The sequence below is a fragment of the Bos indicus x Bos taurus genome, chromosome 16, assembly GCF_003369695.1.
Source record: "Bos indicus x Bos taurus breed Angus x Brahman F1 hybrid chromosome 16, Bos_hybrid_MaternalHap_v2.0, whole genome shotgun sequence".
Classification (NCBI taxonomy): Eukaryota; Metazoa; Chordata; class Mammalia; order Artiodactyla; family Bovidae; genus Bos; species Bos indicus x Bos taurus.
Genome location: NC_040091.1, coordinates 56,680,653 through 56,702,266, shown reverse-complemented (window position 1 = coordinate 56,702,266; position 21,614 = coordinate 56,680,653). Strand labels below are relative to the sequence as shown.

At 40.7% G+C, this 21,614-nt stretch overlaps 1 protein-coding gene across 4 annotated transcripts in view; it reads left to right on the top strand.

Moving 5' to 3' along the window:
- The first annotated feature begins 4,088 nt into the window (after positions 1-4,088).
- The window catches only part of COP1 (COP1, E3 ubiquitin ligase), a 226,045-nt gene continuing 208,519 nt past the window's right edge, over positions 4,089-21,614 (top strand). For 2 of the 4 annotated variants that reach the window (XM_027565409.1, XM_027565410.1), the window contains exon 1: positions 4,093-4,778. In XM_027565409.1, coding sequence (XP_027421210.1) covers positions 4,360-4,778 — 419 coding nt within the window. In that variant the 5' untranslated portion in view covers positions 4,093-4,359. Of the gene's footprint in view, positions 4,779-21,614 lie in introns of all 4 variants that reach the window. The other 2 variants (XM_027565411.1, XM_027565408.1) reach the window with 2 other exon arrangements.

The window sequence follows — 21,614 nt, the reverse complement described above, 5'->3', positions numbered from 1 at the left end:
TAGATTCTTGTGTGTGTGTGTGTGTGTTTCAGAATACCCTTTTACTTTCCTTATCAGTATACTAACCTAGAGGGCTACCCTGGTGGCTATGTGATAAAGAATCTGCCTGCCAATGCAGGAGACTCGGGTTTGATCCCTCATTCAGGAAGATCCCCTGAACTAGGAAACGGCAACCCACTCCAGTATTCTTGGCTAGAGAATCCCACAGACAGAGGAGCCTGGTGCCTGGTCTACAGAGTGCCTGGTCTACAAAGAGTCAGATATGACTGAGTGTGCACACACACACACATCCTAACCTCTCATCACTTATGCTTGGACTGCTCTAATGTTTTTCCAATTAGTCTCTTTGCTCCTAATCTCCCACCTCTCCTCAAAGATTAATCTGCTGAAAATGTAATCTTCAAAACACCACTTCAAATATATTTTACCCCTACTTAATCTCTTCATTATTTCCAACTGCTTGTAGCCTATTTTTCAAAGTAGAATCAAGGCTCTTTACAATATGGCCCCCAAATGAATTTTTGTCAAATGAACTCTTTGAACTCTATCAAATAGATATCTGAACTTGATGTAAGCATTTTTACTTATTTATTTTCTGGGCTCATGAGTTTAATTATACTTTAACTGACCAAGACATGCTTTTCTCTTCCGGCCTAACAACTCCCTACCCCTGCCCCCCACCCCCACCCCCACCCCCACCACAATCAGCATGGCTGGCCCTAAGCACTTGCTCCAGTTCCTATGTTGATTCTCTGCTTTACTGATTAAGCATTTAGCACGTACATCAGTAGTCATGTATGGATGTGAGAGTTGGACTATAAAGAAAGCTGAGCACTGAAGAATTGATGCTTTTGAACTGTGGTGTTGGAGAAGGCTCTTGAGAGTCCCTTGGACTGCAAGGAGATCAACCAGTCCATCCTAAAGGAAATCAGTCCTGAGTGTTCATTGGAAGGACTGATGCTGAAGCTCCAATACCTTGGCCACCTGATGCGAAGAACTGACTCATTGGAAAACACTCTTATGCTGGAAAGATTGAAGGCAGGAGGAGAAGGGGATGACAGAGGATGAGATGGTTGGATGGCAATACTGACTCAATGGACATGAGTTTGAGTAAGCTTAGGGAGTTGGTGATGGTCAGGCAGGCCTGGCGTGCTGCAGTCCATGGGGTCACAAAGAGCTGGACATGACTGAGTGATTGAACTGAACTGAATGTACACCTTGGTAACATTACTTATTTTTACATATTTTTCTAACTCTTCAATTATTCCATGAACATATATTTATCTCTTCCTTGCCTAGTCAAGGGCTATGTGTAATAAATGTTCAATAAATATTCATCAGATTCCTTGGCTAATAAACACATGAAAAGATGCTCTACATCACTCATTATTAGAGAACTGCAACTCAAAACTACAATGAGATATCACTTCACACGAGTGAGAATGGCCATCATCAAAAAATCTACGAACAATAAATGCTAGAGAGGGTGTGGAGAAAAGCGAACCCTCTTGCACTGTTAGTGGGAATGTAAATTGATACAGCCACTATAGAAGACAGTATGGAGATTCCTTAAGAAAATTAGGAATAAAATTACCATATGACCCATAATCCCACTACTGGGCATGTATCCTGAGAAAACCATAATTCAAAAACACACATGTACTTCAATGTTCACTGCAGCACTATTCACTTTAGCTAGGAAATGGAAGTAGCCTAGATATCCCTTGATGGCTGAATGGATAAAGCTGTGGTACATATATACAATGGAATATTACTTAGCCATAAAAAGGAACACATTTGAGCCAGTGCTAACGAGGTGGATGAACCTAGAGTCTATTATACAGAATGAAGTAAGTCAGAAAGAGAAAAACAGATGTCGTACATTAATGCATATATATGGAATCTAGAAAGGTGGTACTGATGATCCTATTTACAGGGCAGCATGGATTGCAATGGACATGAACTTCGGCAAACTCTGACAGATGGTGAGGGGTAGGGAGGCACAGCATGCTGCAGTCCATTGGATCAAAAAGAGTCAGACACAACTGGGAGACTGAACAACAATGGAGATGCAGACAGAGAACAGACTTATGGACAAGATGGGTAGGGTGGGAAGGAGAGGGTGGGATGAGTGGAGAAAGTAGCATGGAAACATATACACTACTATGTGTAAAATAGATAGCCAGTGGGAATTTGCTGTATGACTCAGGGAACTCAAACTGGGGCTCTGTGACAACCTAGAGAGGTGGGATGGGGAGGGAGGTGGGAGGGAGGTTTGAGAGGGAGGGGACATACCTATACCTATGGCTGATTCACACTGATGTGTGGCAGAAACCAACATAATATTGTCAAACAATTAAATAAAGGGGGGGAATATTCATCAAATTATTTACATTCATTTACTTATGGATTCCTTCATAAAAAATTATTTGAATGCCCACTGAGAACTCGTCTGGTCCTTTCTTTCATGGAGCTTAAATTTTAGTTGGAAAGACAGACTTTAAGCAAATAATTAAAATAAAAATGAGATCAATTGCTTTGTTTGCCCAGAAATACTTAATAAGCACCGATCATAGGCCAGGTATTGGGTTACATGAATTGGCTGGGAATATAAAGCTGAAGCTGATAGGTTAATGGAGGAGAATTATAAAGTATAAAATACAATGTTGTAAGTGCAAACACAATATTCTAGGGACACAAATGAGAGTGCAACTCTCTATGCTGAGAAGTCAGTAAGGCTTGATATTTTAATTGGGTCTGGAAAATAAATTTAAACAAAGGGTTGTATAACAGAATAATCAGGAAAAGAAGAGGGTTGTTAGAAATCTGATATGCCCATCCTTGTATCATTATTCTGAGCAGAAACCTGAGCTAGGAATATGAGGGTGAGCAGCTAAGGCAGACTTAAGATGGATGGGTGGTTCACGGCCAGGTGAATGGCTAGGTATTGCTGCTGGGCCTGCATCGAGGCCCTCGCCTGGCCCTGTCCCCTCAGCATGGACAGGTATTCTTAGAGAAAGGCCCTCTAATTGCACCTAAGAGAATTAACTGAGATCCTTCCCTCTAAGAATCATAGCATGAGTATGGGAAAGTATACCGACAATCAGAGTTAGTTGTTTCTAATTTACATCACCCAGAATCTGGGGGAGGGGGGGGGTCTCAAAATGGCAAATGAAAATCTGTAAACAAATTTCCGTATTTCAAAAAGCCTACCAGAAACTGCAACTTCTGGTAGCATTAACTGTCAGATTTTCCTTGTTTTGTGCTAAAAATCGTATCAGACACACATCAGACGGAGGTTTTAACTGAGCTATGTTCCGATTAAATGTAACTTGTTTTCTCATTATTATGATGCTTAACTTGGTAAATTACTTTTCAAAGGAGTGAGATCACGGTGGAGCACGTACAATTGGAAACACCTGCTACCACGCTTACACTGTACAAAGCACTGTTCACTGACTTCAGTACTGTGGAATGGCTAACAGCAGCGGCGCCTGGAGTCCTGTCAGTCCAGAACTCTTCTCAGCGGCTCGGGGCTTCCAGGTTCTTTCCCTGTGTCCCAGCCTTCAATATCCGAACCGAAGTACCTGTCGTACCCTGGCCACCGGGTCAAACTGCCTGCCTCCCAAGCCACCAGCCGCCGCTCCCAGTTCATGTTCAGGAATGCGGCTCACCCCCACGCATGCGCGGTGCGGCAGCCCCCGCGCCGGCGCCGCTCCCCTCCGCCAGGAGCCGGGACCCTAGGTAAAGCAGGAGGGTCTGCGCCCCGGGCGCGCGTGCGCAATTGCTTTCACAGCACTTTTTCTCCCCCGTCCCCCTGCCCCAAGCCCTCCGCCACCATCCATTTCTCTCTCCGCTGCCCTTTCGTTCCCTCACACGGCCCTACCCTCGGGCACGTTACGAAAGAAAACCGGCTCTCCAGTAGGGCGGTGTCGTTGCTAGGCCGCCGCCGTCTCCCAGGGCGCGCTCGGCGCGTCTGAGCGCCGCCCGGGCCGCGTCTGAAGTTGTATCCCCCGCCGCTCCCGCCCCTTCCGCCGCTCGCGCGCGCGCACGGCCGGCCCACGGCGCGCTCGGGTTGGTTGCTGCGGCGATCGCGGCGGCGGCGGTCCCGAGAGCGGCAGTGGTTCCTGCTTTGCTTTAATAGTTCCCTCCGCCCCCTCCCGTCGGACGCTGCTGTGTGGTTTTGCCTTTACAAAAATCAACTTTATTGTTCCTCAGCCCCACCTCCCGACGCGGCGCGCGTCCTCAGGATGCACTGAAGGCAGAGGGGAGGGAGGCGGCGGCGGCGGCGGCGGCGGGTCGCGGTCGCGGTCGCGGTCCCTCTCCTCCGAGCTCCCAGCCGGAGGGGAGGGAGTCACGATGTCTGGGAGCCGCCAGGCCGGATCGGGCTCCGCCGGCACCAGCCCGGGCTCCTCTGCGGCCTCCTCGGTGACTTCCGCCTCCTCGTCCTTATCCTCTTCCCCGTCGCCCCCTTCCGTAGCGGCTTCGGCGGCGGCGCTGGGGTCCGGCGGGGCGGCCCAGGCCGCGGGCTCCGGCGGTCTCGGGGGCCCGGCGCGGCCTGTGCTGGTGGCGGCCGCGGTGTCCGGCAGCGGCGGCGGGAGCGGCGGCGGGGCGGTGTCCGCGGGCCTGTCCCGGCTCAGCTGCGCGGCCAGGCCCAGCGCCGGCGTAGGAGGGAGCAGTTCCAGCCTAAGCAGCGGCAGCAGGAAGCGACCTCCGCTCGCCCCCTTGTGCAACGGGCTCATCAACTCCTACGAGGACAAAAGCAACGACTTCGTCTGGTGGGTTGGACGAGCAGCCTCCAGCAGTCCCCCCCCCCCCCCCCCGCCCCCCCCAGCCAAGTCTCTGCATTAGGAGTTTCTGCTGTTGGGGCTGTTGGGCTCCGGGGTGAGGGCGGTCTGTAGGGCGCTGTAGCGGTGTCTGCAGAGGGATTCGAGCGTTTGCAGGGGTTGGTGGGGTGGGATGGGGAAATGTTGGCATCCCGACGCAGGGTGAGGGTACTAGAGAGGACAGTGTTGCGGGGGAGATGTGAAGGGAGTTTAGGCAATAATAAGAGGACGAGATGGAAGGTCAAATAAGTGGCTGTGCATAAAAGGGAAAAGGTGGGCACGGAGGTTGGGCCTTGAATTTTCTGGCCGTCTGGTGAATTAGGTACCCTGTCAGTCCGCATTGCTCTTGGAGGTGAATTAAACTTGTAAAAGGAGAGAATTAAGCTTCCTGGTATGCTGAGGGAGGGAGTTGTTGGTCACAGTTTGTTTATTGAAAGTGTGGTAGATGGTACTCTAAACATGGGTATGGCTGTTTTAAGGAGAAGTAGTATTTGCTGTAAATATCCGTCGTGTGTGCTCTGAGGTAAATATCCGTTGTGTGTACGTGTAAATATCGCCTCCTACTTCAAAGGCTAGGTCATTTACTTTTAAATCTGCTGTTGAGGCTCCTGTAGTCAAGAAAGTCTGTTCGCAAAAAAATTGCACCTCTCAGTTGAATGTCTTGAAAGGGGGGGCCACATTTTTAAATACCATCCGTGGGTCAGATGTAATTGCACTGCACTTGGCACTTGTGTTAACACATCAGAGTTTTTTAGAACTTCTGATTTGAGAAACGCTTGGAGTTAGACGTGTCATCGTGGATAGTATACAGCAGTACTCAGTTATGACATTTGGCATAAGGGGCTTATTCATATTAAGTGAAAGATGGAGTTGATTGTCTTGCTTGAGAGTGTTTTGAGTTTTCACTGGGTTTTGTCCAATTCAGATGGTAAGATTAGAAGAAAGGAATTGCTGTTAGCTGAGTGCGAACTGGTAGGATCTTGTGCTTTTCTTCTGGAGGAAATTGTTGACAGACTTAGTGTATTAGTGATACGGGAAATTGGCTTACACTATCATTAGAGAGTAAGTTGATTCACTTCAGGGTTGCAGATGGTAAGTTGTCATTAAATACAGTAGGGCTAGAAGTTGGGAGTATAAGAAAGTTATTGATTACAGTTTCTAGTTCTTGCAGTGAAAATGGCTTTATATTTTTGCTTTTGTCATACATTATTCTGGATTGAGAATTGATTCATTTTTCACTGAAGCTGGACTAGAATTGTAATTTTTTTTAAATAAATAACTTAAGCAGTTTATGTTTAGGTCTAAGTGTTTGTACCTGGTAGAGAATGCAATGTGATAAAAGTAGAAAGTAATGAAACAAAAGTGAGGATTTTTAGAACTTGTCTTTTTGGCCACCATTTCCATTTCACTTATAAGTAGGTTAAAGGAAACAAACTTGCTAGCATCCATGTAGGTGCACTAAAATACAAGGTGAAAGAAGGGAATTCATCATTCATCCAACAGATATTTGACACTCACTGTCTGCCAGGCACTGTATGCACTTATACTTACTTATTATACTTACTGTAAGCCATTTTATAGAGAATTGGAGAGGGATAGGGGAATATAAGCCACTGGCACTAATTTTTATTTTTTAGGGGTAAAATTATTAAAATTTTTGTTAGTCTGTCACCTAACTTAAAAAAAAATATTTAAATCCAGTCTCTGAATCTTAACCATGTTGCTTAGGTTTTTTTGTTTGTTTGTTTTCTTTTATATTCTAAGTGGAAGTGTCCAGTGAGAGTCTTTAGTTAAAAATTCTGAATATTTCACTTTCTAAGAATGTGATAGTCCTTGGTCTCTTGCTGGTGAGGTTGACTTTTCAGAAGAATTCATTAATGGGAATCAATTTTCCTGAGTCTCAAGCTAGATTTGATTTGGCCAAGTGTTTAGGGTAGGAAGATAAAGCACTAGGCAAAGCCCAAGGAATCCTTTTCATTTCTAATTGGCCCTGGGTGGTTGGTCTTGTCGCTTCAAGGTTAAACTGTGAACCAGTCCAAATTATTCTAAGCTATTACATCTTAATGAGGCTTACGTTTGAATAATGATAATAATTCCTCATTCACATTTTAAAGATGTTTATGTTTCATGTTTCATTTTATCCTAGAACAACTGTTAAGTTGTATAGAACTTCCAATTTTAATGTAATGCTAATATAATTGTATTCTCATAGAGGTAGAGAGAAGTTAAGTAACTGTTTCAGATTGGACTGTTCAGAAACAAAATTACAACTCACATCTCCCGATTCTCAGTTTAGTGCTTTCTTTTATGGAATTTTAAAATTTCAGATCTATAAGATCAATTATATGCATTTAGCCTCATGGTTCTTAAATGTGGTGGATTGGAGGAAAACAGCTGTTTCATAATCACAGGAGATAACTCTTTTTTTCTTTTGACCACACCCTGTGGCATGCGGAATTTCTCTGACCAGGAATCCAACCTGAGGTCTCTGCAGTGGAAGCTCAGAGTCTTAACCACTGGACCACCAGGGAAGTCCAGGAGACACGTGTTTTTATTCTTACTCCCTCCCCTTGCCTGTCTATCTGCCCACATCCTAAGAGGACTTAACAGAATTGAGGGCTGGAGTGGGCAGTGTAGTTTGCAAAAGCTCCCTTGGTGATAATGACTTGTCCTTTCACCCTGTTTGAGAACAGTTGATTTAAAGTCAAATGCTGAATTGTCAGTAACATGTATTGGTCTCTCCTTACTTATATTTCAAAGTAAGCTTATATCTTATTGTAGAATTGATGGACATTTTAGGGATTTATAGTTTTGACTTTAATAATTCTTTCAAAGGATTGAAAGTACCATCAAGTTGTAAATTCTGGTTTTATAGATGAAGAGTCTGTAGTACAGTAGAGAGTGGTATATATAGCTTGAAGTTGGATGAGTCTCTGACATTTAAAGGAAGTCTGTGTTGCCTTACTTTTCAAAATTTTCTGACATGGTCTGTTAAATTATGAGTCTATCCTCTGTTTGGAAGACAATATCTTTCTTTTACACTGTCACATTATGACTGTCTCTGTGTTAGCCTTTCCAGCTCCCTGAAATGACCTTTTCTACCTCTTTAAGTCCCAGATATTCTCTAAGTTGTAGCAGAAATAAGTATTTTTAAGTCGATAGTAAGCCCTTCAGAGAAGGCAATGGCATCCCACTCCAGTACTCTTGCCTAGAAAATCCCATGGATGGAGGAGCTTGGTAGGCTGCAGTCCATGGGGTCGCTACAAGTCGGACATGACTGAGTGACTTCACTTTCACTTTTCACTTTCACACAATGGAGAAGGCAATGGCAACCCACTCCAGTGTTCTTGCCTGGAGAATCCCAGGGACAGCAGAGCCTGGTGGGCTGCTGTCTGTGGGGTCGCACAGTGTCGGACACGACTGAAGCGACTTAGCAGCAGCAGCAGCAGTAAGCCCTTATGGGAAAATTTACTTTGCCTGATCAGATGTAGGTTGAATCTATGTTAAGTCCATCTACTGTTTAATAAATGTGACAGACAGCCTCTTGTGTCAAACTGTTAATAACAGACTGTCCTGAAGGAGTTCACGATTATGGGAAGAAAAACTTTTAATCACATAATTATAATATCACACCCTAGCATCACTGCTTCTCTTAGTGTCATGACAGATGTTAAGCACTCTTTTGGAATTCAAATGTTGTCTCACAGTCCTCAACATAGCAGTCTGGGCAGCCACTACCTATTAATCATATTTAGCGCTAAAGATGAGACCTGTTGCCCATGTCTTACTGAGTATGAGACCTCAGTTTAGTTTAAGGATGGGCTTTTGGCTCAGATAGAGATAATGAAGCAAAATGGGTTTAGTGAAAATTTCAGATAACTGTGTTACAGGCTCATGTACATGCTTGAAACTCAAAGTTCATAAATGCCAAGTTCACTAAAAAGTACTAACAGTTGGTTCGGTATACATAATAATAATGTGAAAGTCGCTCAGTCGTGTCTCACTCTTTGCGACCCCATGCACTACTGTACATTCCATGGAATTCTCCAGGCCAGAATACCGGAGTGGGTAGCTGTTCCCTTCTCCAGGGGATCTTCCCAGCCCAGGTCTCCCACATTGCAGGCTGATTCTTTACTAGCTGAGCCACAAGGGAAGCCCAGGAATACTGGAGTGGGTAGCCTATCCCTTCTCCAGAAGATCTTCCTGACCCAGGAATTGAACTGGAGTCTCCTGCGTTGCAGGTGGATTCTTTACCAACTGATCTATTAGAGGTGCCCACATAATAATATGTGTTGCAATATAAGTAAGTAAGTGTTAGTCGCTCAGTCGTGCCTGACTCTTTGCGACCCCATGGACTGCAGCCCACCAGGCTCCTCTGTCCTTGAGATTTTCCAGGCAAGGATACTGGAGTGGGTTGCCATTTCCTTCTCCAGGGGACCTTCCCAACCCAGGGATCGAACCCGGGTCTCCTGCACTGCAGGCAGATTCTTTACTGACTGAGTTCCAATATAAATTATTATTATTTGCCAGGCACTATCCTAAAGGTTTGACATGACTTAATCTTTACAACAACTATTTGATGCAGATACTTCCCATTGAAAAAAATTAATTGCAGTTCACTTGTTTTAGTGCACAGGCTTCAGTAATTGTAGCACACAGGTTCAGTAGTTGTAGTGCATGGGCTTTTGTTTCTCCACTGCATGTAGAATCTTCAGACCAGAAACTGAACCCATGTCCCCTGCATTGGCAGGCAGATTCTTGTCCACTGTACCAGCAGAAAGTCCCTAATTCCCGTTTTATAGATGAGGAAGTGAAGGTCAGAGAGGTTATGTAACTTGTCTCAATTCATATAGTTAGTAATGGTGGTAACAGTGTTTATATCCAGATGTTTTGGCTCAAAGCTCAAGTTCTTAACCACTATATTACCTTGCCTTTCAGAGACCAGTGATTTTGTTTACAATCAACCTTATTAAGATAGAATTTGCATGCAATAAAGGTCACCAGTTTTAAGTGTATAGTTCAGCGAGCCTGACAAATGAATATATCTGTGTTACCACCCTAATTAAGGTACAGAACGTTTCCATCACGCTCATGAGTTTACTGTGCCACAGCTTTGCACTCAGTCTTCTCTCACCTCTGATAACCTGGCAGTCTGTTTTCCTTCAATGTAGTTTTGCCTTTTCTAGGATTTTATGTAAATAGAGTCATTCAGTCTGCAGTCTTTTGTGGCTGACTTCTTTCACTTGGAGTAATGTTTTTGAGATTTAGTAATGGTAAGTGCTGTGCTGTGTGTGCTTAGTCACTCAGTTGTGTCCGACTCTGCGACCCCATGGACTGTAGCCCGCCAGGCTCCTCTGTCCATGGGGATTCTACAGGTAAGAATACTGGTGTGGGTTGTTGCCATGCCCTTCTCCAGGGGATCTTAACGATGCAGGGATTGAACTGGGTTCTCCTGCATTGCAGGCAGATTCTTTTACCAGCTGAGCTACCAGGGAAGCCCTTAATAATGATGAATGTTTCACTAATTTTCTTCTTTTAACTTCTGAGTAGTATTCTATTACATGGATATAACGTGAAAGTGAAGTTACTCAGTCATGTCCGACTCTTTGGGACCTCATGGACTGTAGCCTACCGGGCTCCTCAGTCCATGGAATTTTCCAGGGAAGAGTACTGGAGTGGGTTGCCATTTCCTTCTCCAGGGGATCTTCCCAACCCATGGATTGAACCCTGGTCTTCCGCACTACAGGCAGACACTTTACCATCTGAGCCACCAGGTATATAACATGACTTCTTTATATATGCATTGTTGAGAGAGACTGAGTTTCTTTGTTTCTGAAGTTTCCAGTGATTGTAAAGAAAGCTGTTGTAAACATTCATATTCAGGTTTCTGTGTAGACCCATCTTCACATCTCTTGGGTAAATGTATAGGAGTGTATTCTTGGGTTGTGTGGCCAACTGTATGTTTAACATGATAAGAAACTGCAGAATGGTTTTCTAAAGTGACTATCATTTTGCATTTCTACCAGCAATGTTTGAGTTTCAGTTCCACATTCTTGCCAACGCCTGCTTTCAGTCTTTCAAATTTCAGTCATTCTAGTGGTATGTTTAGTAGTATCTTATTGTCATAATTTGCATTTTCTTAATGACTGATGATGTTGAGCATACTTCCATGTGCTTATTTCCACTTGCATATCTTTCACAGTGTGTCTTCTAATCTCTCGCGTATATTTCTCATGTTTGTGTTAAGTTGTAAGGCTTATGGCTGCAAGTCTTTTGTTAGTCTGTATATTGTGATGTTTTCTCCCAGTCTATTGTTTACTTTTTAGTTTTCTGAGCAGTCTTTTGAAGTGCAAAAGTTTAAAATTTAAGTCCAGTTTATTGGACTTTTTTCTTTTGTGGTCTGTGACTTTTATGTTCTACTGAAATTGTTGTCTAAATCTTCTTGTATATTCTAGAAACTATAGCTTTTTTGTACTTAGGTACAATCATTTTATGTTAGTTTGTATATACTGTTTGTGGTAAGATTTGAAGATTTTCCCCCTCCACTGTAGATGTCCAGTTATTGAAGCACCCATTTGTTGAAAAGACCATCTTTTTTCATTAAGTTTTCTTGGAGTATTTCTCAAAAATTAATATATTTAAGTTTATTTCTGAAATCTTTATTCTGTTCCATTGATCTAAGTGTTTATCTTTATGTGTATACCACAGTCTTAATTTCTGTATCATTGTTGTAAATCTTGAAATCAGATAGTGTAGTTTTGTTCCTCTATTTTTAGTTATTTAGGAAGTTTGCATTTCCACATATATTTTAGCTTACCAATTCTTAAAAAAAAGATTTCTAGGATTTTAATTTGGGTTACTTTGAATCTCGGACTCAATTTGGGGAGATTTGACATCTTAACAATATTGAATCTTTGAGCCATAAACATAATATGTTTCTGCAGTTATTTAGGTCCTGAACATCTCTTAGCAGAGTTTATAGTTCTCCATGTTTGGATCTTGCGCATATTTTGTTAAACTTACTCCTGAGTGGCTCATGTTTTTGATGCTCTTGTGTTAATTTCAGTTTCCTAATGTTGCTAATACGTAGAAATACAAATTATTTTTGTGTATTGACTTTTTTTTTTAATTGTTAAGTTCACTTATTACTTGTAACAGTTTTTTGGTAGAACCATATGATTGTCTAAGATGACAGTCATGTCATCTGAAAATCAATATAGTTTTACTTCTTTCTTTTTGAATTTTATGTCTTATTTTGGGATCTTCCCTGGTGGCTCAGAGGGTGAAGAATCCACCCACAATGCAGGAGACCCTGGTTCGATTCCTGGTTTGGGAAGATCTGCTGGAGAAGGGTTAGACTGCCCACTGCAGTATTCTTTGGCTTCCCTGGTAGATCAGACAGTAAAGAATCCACCTGCAATGTGGGAGACCTGAGTTTGATCCCTGGATTGGGAAGATCCCCTGGAGAAGGAACGTCTACCCACTCCAGTGTTCTAGCCTGGAGAGTTCCATGGACAGAGGAACCTGGCAGTCCATGGCCTCACAAAGAGTTGGACATGACTGAGCAATTTTCATACACGAATTTTTTAAAGCTATATTTCTCATTTTTATTTATGAGTGACATTGATCTGTTGTTTTCATATAATGTACACATATATTTACTTTATGTATTTATATATAAGTTTTGGTATCAGGGTTATTAGTTTCTAGGGCTGTTGAAACATAATCACAGACTGGGTGGCTTAAAAAGCAGAAAGTTACTTTCTCAGTTTTAGAGGCTAGAAGTTCAAGACCGAGGTGTTGTCAGATTTGGGTTCTTCCCTGTGGGCTTGCTGATGGCCACCTCTTGTTGTGTCTTCACACAGTTGTGCTTTGGTCTGTGTGTTGTCTGTATCTTGGTAAGAACACCAGTCATAGTGGGTTTAGGTCCTGCATATATGACCGACCTTTACTGTAATTACCTCTTTCATGTCCAACCTCCAGATACAGTCTGGAGTACTCTGAGGTACCGAGGGTCAGGATTTCAATGTATGGATTTGGGAGAGGACACAGTCTAGCCCATCACATAGAATAATACTGGATTTCTAAAAGGGGATGAGAAATGTCTATTTTCTGAAAGAGTTTATGAAATTGGTATATTTCTTCTTAGGTGTCTGGTAGAATTCATCAGTGAAGCCATAGTTTTTGTGGAAAGGTTTTATTTACTACCAGTTTCTTTAACTGATAAAGGACTGTTCAGGTTTTTTATTTAAGTGAGCAAGTGAGTTTTGTTAGTTTGTCTGCTAAGGGATTTCTCCATTTCACCCAAGCTATTGAGTTTGTTGGCATAAGGTTCATAAATATTAGCACTTCTTTATGCTTTAAATGTTTGTAGGATTTGGAAGGATGTCCCTTCTTTCTTTCATTCCTGATGCTGATCATTTGTTTTCTCTCTCTCTCTCTTTTTTTTTTTTTTGCCTTGAACTGTTTAGCCAGAGGACTGTCAGTTTTATTAATCTTTTCAAATAACTCTATTTCACTGATATTTGGCTTTGTTTTTTTAATTCTACTTTGAGTTTTATCTTCTTTTTCTAGCTTTGAATACAGAAGCTTACATTTTTTTCTGAGAAAAATTTAATTCTAGTAGTTTCCCTTACTAATATTGCACTAATTTTCACCCAGTTCCATATATTTTTTTTATCCTTTCCATTGTGATTGGAAGAATGGGTTACTTAGATGTATTTTAATTTCTAAATGAGAATTCTCTGGATATCATTTTGTTATTGACTCTTGATGCAATGTAGCTTTGTTCAGGGAATAGGATTTGTATGAATTCAGTCCTTTTAAATTTACCGACTTCTTTCATTTTCTCCCATAGGCTTTATCTTGGTTAATGTTCCATATGCATTTGAAAAAAAAAAAGAGTATTCTCCTGTGTGTAGACTGGTATATTCTATAAGTGTCAAGTTTGTTGATGTGTTAAGCTCTGTATACCCATACTGATTTTCTGTATACTTGTTCTGTCAGTTACTGAAAGAGGTGTTAAAATCTTTAACCATGCCAGGTGTAATTGTGGGTTTTACTATGTTTCCTTGCAATTCTGTCAATTTGTGTTTCATGTATTTTGAAACTTTAGTAGTAGGGCACACACATTTAGAGTTGGTAGGTTGATCCCCTTATCATTTTGAAATGTCCTTGCTTATTACTGGGAATGTTTGTTGGTCTGAAATCCATTTAGTCTGTTAACATAGATTCTCCAACTTTATTTTCTTAAATGTTTACATGGTATGTGTTTTTGTCCTTCACTACCTCTATGTCTGTTTCAAAGTAGGGTTCTTGTAGATGGCTTATGGTTGAGTCTTTTTTACTTACTACGACAATTTGCCTTTTAATTGGCTTGGTTAGACTTTTTGCATTTTAACATAATTATATGCTTGGTTTTATGTATACATCTTGCTTGCTCTTTGTTTTCTATTTGTCCTTTCTCTTCTTCTATTCCTTTTCTCTCTTTTTTCCCCTTATTTCCCTCTCTTCTTTTGGATTAATTGTGTATTTTTAAGATTTCTCTTTTGTTGCTACTGTTGACTTATTAGTAATACTTGTATGGGATGTGTGTGTGTGTGTGTGTGTGTGTTTTGGGGGAAGTGCTTGCCCTAGGGTTTATAATACTCATTTTTAATTTTTTATAGTCTGCCTTCAAACAACTTAATGTCACTTCATAAACAGTGTAAGAATTTTGTAATAGTATGCCTCCATTCTGTAGGATCCACCCCAGTTACTCCCTCATGGCCAGAAGTGTAAGTTCTACGTGTGTGTGTGCGTGCACGCGTGCTCAGTTGTGTCCGACTCTTTGTGATTCCATGGACTGTAGCCCACCAAGCTCCTCTGTGAAATTTTTTCAGGCAAGAATACTGGAGTGGGTTTCCATTTCCTCCCCCAGGGCATCTTCCTGACCCAGGGGTAGAACCCGCATCTCTTGTGTCTCCTGCATTGGCAGGCAGATTCTTTACCACTGCACCGCCTGGGAAGTCATAAGTTCTGATTTCCTTTTCTAAAAGAAAAAAAAAATGAAGTAAAATGCGTGCCATATAGGATTCACTACTTAAAGTGTACAGTTCAGTGCATTTACAGTGCTGTGCAGCCATCACCACTAGTCATTGCCCTGCGGCACGTGGGATTTAGTTCCCTGACCAGAGATCAAACCTGCGTTCCCTGCCTTGAAGGCAGATTTTCAGCCACTGGACCACCATGGAAGTCCCCAAAGCAATATTTTTTCAAAAGTTACTTTAAAAACTCCAGGTGGAAATACAAGGAGGACATCTTCTACATGGCTATAAGGAATACATCTTCCACGTGGATGGGTGTTTCTTTCTCCCGATGATGGGACTGACGGTATCAGGGCTTCTCTGGTGGCTCAGCTGGTATAGAATCTGCCTGTGATGCAGGGGATGTGGGTTCAATCCCTGGGTTGGGAAGATCCACCAGGGAAGGGATAGGCTACTCACTTCAGTATTCTTGGGCTTCCCTTGTGGCTCAACTGGTAAAGAATCCACCTGCAATATGGGAGATGTGGTTTCAATCCCTGGGTTGGGAAGATCCCCTGGAGAAGGGAAAGGCTACCCACTCCAGTATTCTGGCCTGGAGAATTCCATGGCTTATATTGTCCATGGGGTTGCAAAGAGTGGGACAGGACTGAATCATTTTCACTTTCCTTCATTGTCTAATGAAACATATTAGGTATGGTATCTCCCCTGTCCATACTTTTGTAGCCCCTCCTGCATATGCATCCGTGTTTTTCTAATGTGTGAACTTGCTGTCTTTCCTAGCTCATTGGTCTGTGATGGTTGCTTTTCTGAATTAATGACTAAAATATAACAGTTGCATTTTGTTGGTATTGGCATGAAACAGTATTTATTTTGTATCAATCATATTTTCTGTCTCAGGAATTTGAAATTTAAAAAGAAAAACACTTGAATTGGCCTACTTTTTAAAAATATTAAAGTTCTTAAAGTAGTTCTGATGCTTGAAGGGCTATACAGTTGACTTAAACAGCACAGCAGTTGGGATGCCCACCCTCTGCCCAGTTGAAAATCCACTTTAACTTAAGTCAACCCTTCATATCCACAGTCCCTCCACATCTGTGTGTTCAACCAAATGGAGATTGTGTTGTACTGTAAGTATTTATTATTGAAAAAAATCTGTGTGTAAGTGGACCCACATAATTCAAACCTGTGTTGTTCAAGAGTCAGTTGTATATTGCAAGCTGAGATATCCTTGATACGCAGAAAAAGAAACATTAGTCACATTAATAGCAGAGCTCTGGTGAAGATCTGTATTCCATGTAAGTGCACTGAAGTCCCTAGATCCACCTTGAATCTAACACCAGATCCTGTGAGCCCTGGTGATGCTGTTTGCTATGAGACAATTCTCTTAATTGTTCCACTTATAATTCACAAGCCTAATTGAAATTCTTCTCTAACTGTAAGCCTTTCCTGGTTAGAACTGCTACCCTGAGAAGTGGAATCTTGGGAATGTGTGAATAAAATAAGATCCAGGAGGAAATTGAGAGTGTATTGGGGTGATTTCATACTGGGAGGAATCAATAGTGACACTCTGGCCATATTTGCTTTCCTGATCCGTCTGCTTTTTTTAGGGGATTGCGGTGGACGGAACACCCGAGCTTGGCTCCCTTGCTTATGTTTTCATGCCTATCATTTCTTGTGTTAATCACGGTGTCCTTTTTCCCCTCAGCCTACATGGTCTCATTAAAAAAAAAAAAAGGCAAAAAAATAAAAACTCTGCTCCTGAGACTCTACCAGAGCTATTTTGAATGCCCTACCTGCCTCTATTTTTTTTTTTTTTAAGATTTCATTGTTAAATTAGAGTCTAAAAATTTTGCCTTCTCTTTCTTTTCTTCTTTACCTTTCCTGTCCTTATTTAGATAATCCTGTGATATAAGACAAAGTTAAACCTGGAGATACGAAAGGAATCTCTTTTATAAAATACAGGATAAATTTAATCTCTATTAAAAGGGACATTTAAGTTTTCTAGGGCTTTTATCATATCAAATGAAGTTAGGAAGGAGTGAGATGAATGGACAGAGGCTAGAACTTAACTGCTGTCTGTGGAAATTGGTGCTTGGGATCTAGTGTTATCTGTATAGGTGTTAAAATGATTTGAAGTTAGTATTATTTTCCTTTTCATTTATTTCCTTGTCTTTCAGTCCTGAATCCACTTAGGGCCAATTGAAAATGAAGGGTAGCTTGGGAATAGTCACAAAGCAGCTGGTTTAAGGGGAAGGAGGAAGCTAGGGAAGTGTCAAGTTTTGGACATTTTGAGGGGAAGGAAGAAACACTTCTGTGGCTGACTTTTGTTGGGTGTCTTTCACTCTTGAAAGATGTATATAAATTTCAGCATATTCAAAATAATTTTTCCAAGGTTTTCTCAATGCTGATAGTGATTTGAAATTTCATGGTCACAGTGATACATGTATTTGTTTCCTTTATCTTCTGATGCAGAGGGCACTGGACTTGGAATTAAAAGCCCTGAGATTTAACTCAGGGCAAATGAATGTTTGAGTGTGTTTTTTTATTTTCATTTATAAATTGAGATGTAGTGGTATCCCATTAAAGGATTGTGAGGTTCAGATTATATAATACACGTATGAAGACACTGGAACATACAAATCACTGAAAGGGATCAGGTGGTGTTTGCCAGGATTTCACGTTTGGTACCAAAATACGAAAGTGGTTCTTTGATCCTGTTAGGTAAGATAAGGTGTAACCAGTCCTTATTTTCCTAAATGATTCTTAATTGTGCCTGGTCCTGATTATCTTGATAATGTTTTTTTGTATAATACTTAAAATTTGAAAAATTGAATGCTTGGTTAGTTAGAATCAGTGCTACTAGAATCAGTTGACACATTTTGTGGAAGCATAATAGAATTAGTGTTGCTATCAAAATATGTATGGATTGAGCAGTGGCCTTATTGTACCATTTATTATCGTTTGGTAAGTTTGGATGCTGGTTTTGAAGCAGATAATACATATAAAAGGAAGAGTATAAATAAGGCACTGATTGAAAATTTAACTTGAGTGTCAGGCCAGTTGTTATGAAACCCTTGCTTAACTGAGATGATGTATTAACTTAAATACAAAATAGTGAACTAAAAAATAATTTTCTGTATCTATATCTGTTCTGCTCTGTTGGTTCTTAACGTGGTTAAATGACGCACATAACCTTTTGGCAAGCTTAAGGATTGTGCAGTATAATATCTACCTTTAGTTTTGACAGCTGCTATGAATTTATCTTCTTCACGAGATTCAACTGAAGATCATTATTTTACTAAACAATGGTAAGATGAAAAGATCAGATAATCACTACTAGTGTGGTTCACTCCATGGTCTATCAAAAGTTTTGTGGTAAGGTTGCAAAATCAGATACCTAAAATAGCCATCTGGTTTTCTCTTAAATCAGTATCCGTTATGCTTCTTTGCTCTTATGTCTTTTTCTTTATTTCTAAGTTTTCCTGAGTTCTTTAACTTCTTTTAAAATAAGTTTTTCTTCCCAATAATTAATTTCTGAGGTTGCCTAATTGAGAATTTTCTTTATCTTTCAATGCTTTGTAATTTTATTTTTTTTAGTCCATCTTAAAATACTAGGTTATAATTTCCATTTGTCTTACTGTTTTCCTCTTGTGCTTGCCTTGTTTCTAGGCATGGTATTATGCTCTATATTCAATTGTGAACTCTTCCTGCTGCTTATAGTTTAGAGTGATTAAACATAAAATGTTTCATATTTATATTCATTGTTACCACTTTTAGAGCTCTTTCTGTCTTTGTGTATATTTGCTGTCTTTGTATTCCTTATTCCAGTTCAGTTCAGTTGCTTAGTTGTGTCGGACTCTTTGCGATCCCATGGACTGCAGCACGCCAGGCTTCCCTGTCCATCACCAACTCCTGGAGCTTGCTCAAACTCATGTCCATTGATTCGGTGATGCCATCCAATCTTTCGTCCTCTATCGTCACCATCTCCTCCTGCCTTCAGTCTTTGCCAGCATCAGGATATTTTCCAGTGAGTCAGTTCGTCACATCAGGAGGCCAAAGTATTGGAGCTTCATCTGCAGAATCAGTCCTTCCAATGAATATTCAGGACTGATTTCCTTTAGGATTGATTGATTTGATCTCCTTGCAGACTCTCAAGAATCTTCTCCAACACCACAGTTCAAAAGCATCAGTTCTTCAGTGCTCAGCTTTCTTTATGGTCCCACTCTCACATCCATACATGACTACTGGAAAAACCACAGCTTTGACTGTATATAGACCTTTGTCAACAAAGTAATGTCTCTGCTTTTTAATATGCTGTCTAGGTTTGTCACGGAGAAGGCAATGGCAAGCCACTCCAGTACTCTTGCCTAGAAAATCCCATGGATGGAAGAGCCTGGTAGGCTGCAGTCCATGGGGTCGCTACAAGTCGGACGCGACTGAAAGACTTCACTTTCACTTTTCACTTTTACACAATGGAGAAGGCAATGGCAACCCACTCCAGTGTTCTTGCCTGGAGAATCCCAGGGACGGCAGAGCCTGGTGGGCTGCCGTCTGTGGGGTCGCACAGAGTCGGACACGACTGAAGCAACTTAGCAGCAGCAGCAGCTAGGTTTGTCATAGCTTTTCTTCCAAGGAGCAAGCGTCTTTTAATTTCATGGCTGCAGTCACCATCTGCAGTGATTTTGGAGCCCAGGAAAATAAAGTCTGTCACTGTTTCCATTGTTTCCCCATCTATTTGCCATGAAGCAATGGGACCGAATGCCATGATTTTAGTTTTTTGAATGTTGAGTTTTAAGCCAGCCTTTTCACTCTCTGCTTTCACTTTCATCAAGAGGCTCTTTAGTTCCTCTTCACTTTCTGCGGTAAGTGTGGTGTCATCTGCATATCTGAGGTTATTGATATTTCTCCCGGCAATCTAGATTCCAGCTTGTGCCTCATAGAACTTACGTGAATATATCAGATAGTGAAGTCTGTATGCAATGAATTCTCTAAGTTATTTATTTGTTTATTTTGGAAATTACTTGTTTTGTCTTTATATTTGAATTTTTTATTTTTGCTGGATATAAAATTTTAAGTTTAAAGTTTTTTTTTCTTTTAGTTATTTTGAAGATATCAGTCGATTGTCTTTTGCTATATAGTTTTTTTTTAAACCATTAAAAAGTTGAAATATAGTAAATTTATAATGTTTTAGTATCAGGTGTACAGCAAAGTGATTCGCTTATACATATATGTATCCTTTTTCAGGTTCTTTCCCATATTAGGTTATTATAAGGTATGGATTATAGTTCCCTGTGCTATACTAAGTGTTCTTGTTGTTTACCTATTTTATATATAGTAGTTTGTATCTGCTAATTCCAGACTCCTAGTTTATCTCACCCTGGTTTGCCCCAGCCCCTTCCCTGCTATCCTCTTTAATAATTGTAAGTTTGTTTTCTATGTCTGTGAGTCTGTTTTATGCTTTGTAAATAAGTTTATTTGTAGCATTTTTTTTTTAGATTCCACATGTAAGTGTTCTCATAGGATATTTGGGTATGTCCATGTTGCTGCAAATGGCATTATTTCATTCTTTTTTATGGCTGAGTAATATTCCATTGTGTATATATACACACACACACACCACGTCTTTATCCATTCATCTGTTAATGGACATTTGGGTTGTTTCCGTGACTTGGCTATTGTAAATAGTACTACTGTAAAAATTGGGGTGTATATGTCTTTTTGAATTAGAGTTTTATCTGAATATATGCCCAGGAGTGGGATTACAGGATCATGTAGTAACTGCTTTTAGTTTTTAAGCAACTTTCAGACTGTTTACCGTGGTGGCTGTACAGTTTACACTCCCACCCACAGTGTAGGAGGGTTCCTTTTTCTCTGCAGCATTTGTTATCTGTGGACTGTTTAATGATGGCCATTCTGACTGGTGTGATACCTCATAATAGTTCTGATTTGCATTTTTCTTAATAATTAGCAGTATTGAGCATCTTTTCATGGGCCTCTTGGCCACCTGTATATCTTCTTTGGAGAAATGTCTATTTAGGTCTTCTGCCCATTTTTAAATTTTTTTAAAAATATTGAATTGCATGAGTTGTCTGTTTTGGAAGTTAATCCCCTGTTGATAGCATCCTTTGCAAATATTTTCTTCCAGTCTGTAGGTTATCTTTTCGTTTTGTGTGGTTTTCTTTGCTGTGCACAACCATATAGGTTTGACTTAAGTCCAATTTCTTTATTCTTGTTTTGATTTTCAATTTTCCTCAGAGACAGATCCAAAAAAAATCTTGCTACAGTTTATGTCAAAGAGTGTTTTGCTTAAAGAGTGTTTTCCTTTAAGAGTTTTTTAGTATTCTGTCTCACATTTAGGTCTTTAATCCATTTTGAGTTTATTTTTGTTTATAGTGTTAGAGAATGTTCTGCTTTCATTCTTTCACATGTACAGTTTTCCTAGCAAGTTATTGCAGAGACTGCATTTTTTCCATTGCATGTTCTTCCCTCCTTTGTCGTGGATTGAATGATCATAAGGTTGTGGGTCTATTCCTGGGCCTTCTGTCCTGTTTCATTGATCTGTATGTCTGTTTTAGTGCCCGGACCATACTGTTTTGATTACTGTCGCTATATAGTACAGCCTGAAGTCAGAGAGCGTGAGTCCTCCAGCTCTGTTCTCCTTTCTCAAGATTGTTTTGGCTATTTAGGGTCTTTTGTGTTTCCATACAAATATGCATTTTTTTCTATGAAAAATATCATTGATAATTTAATAGGGGTTTGCATT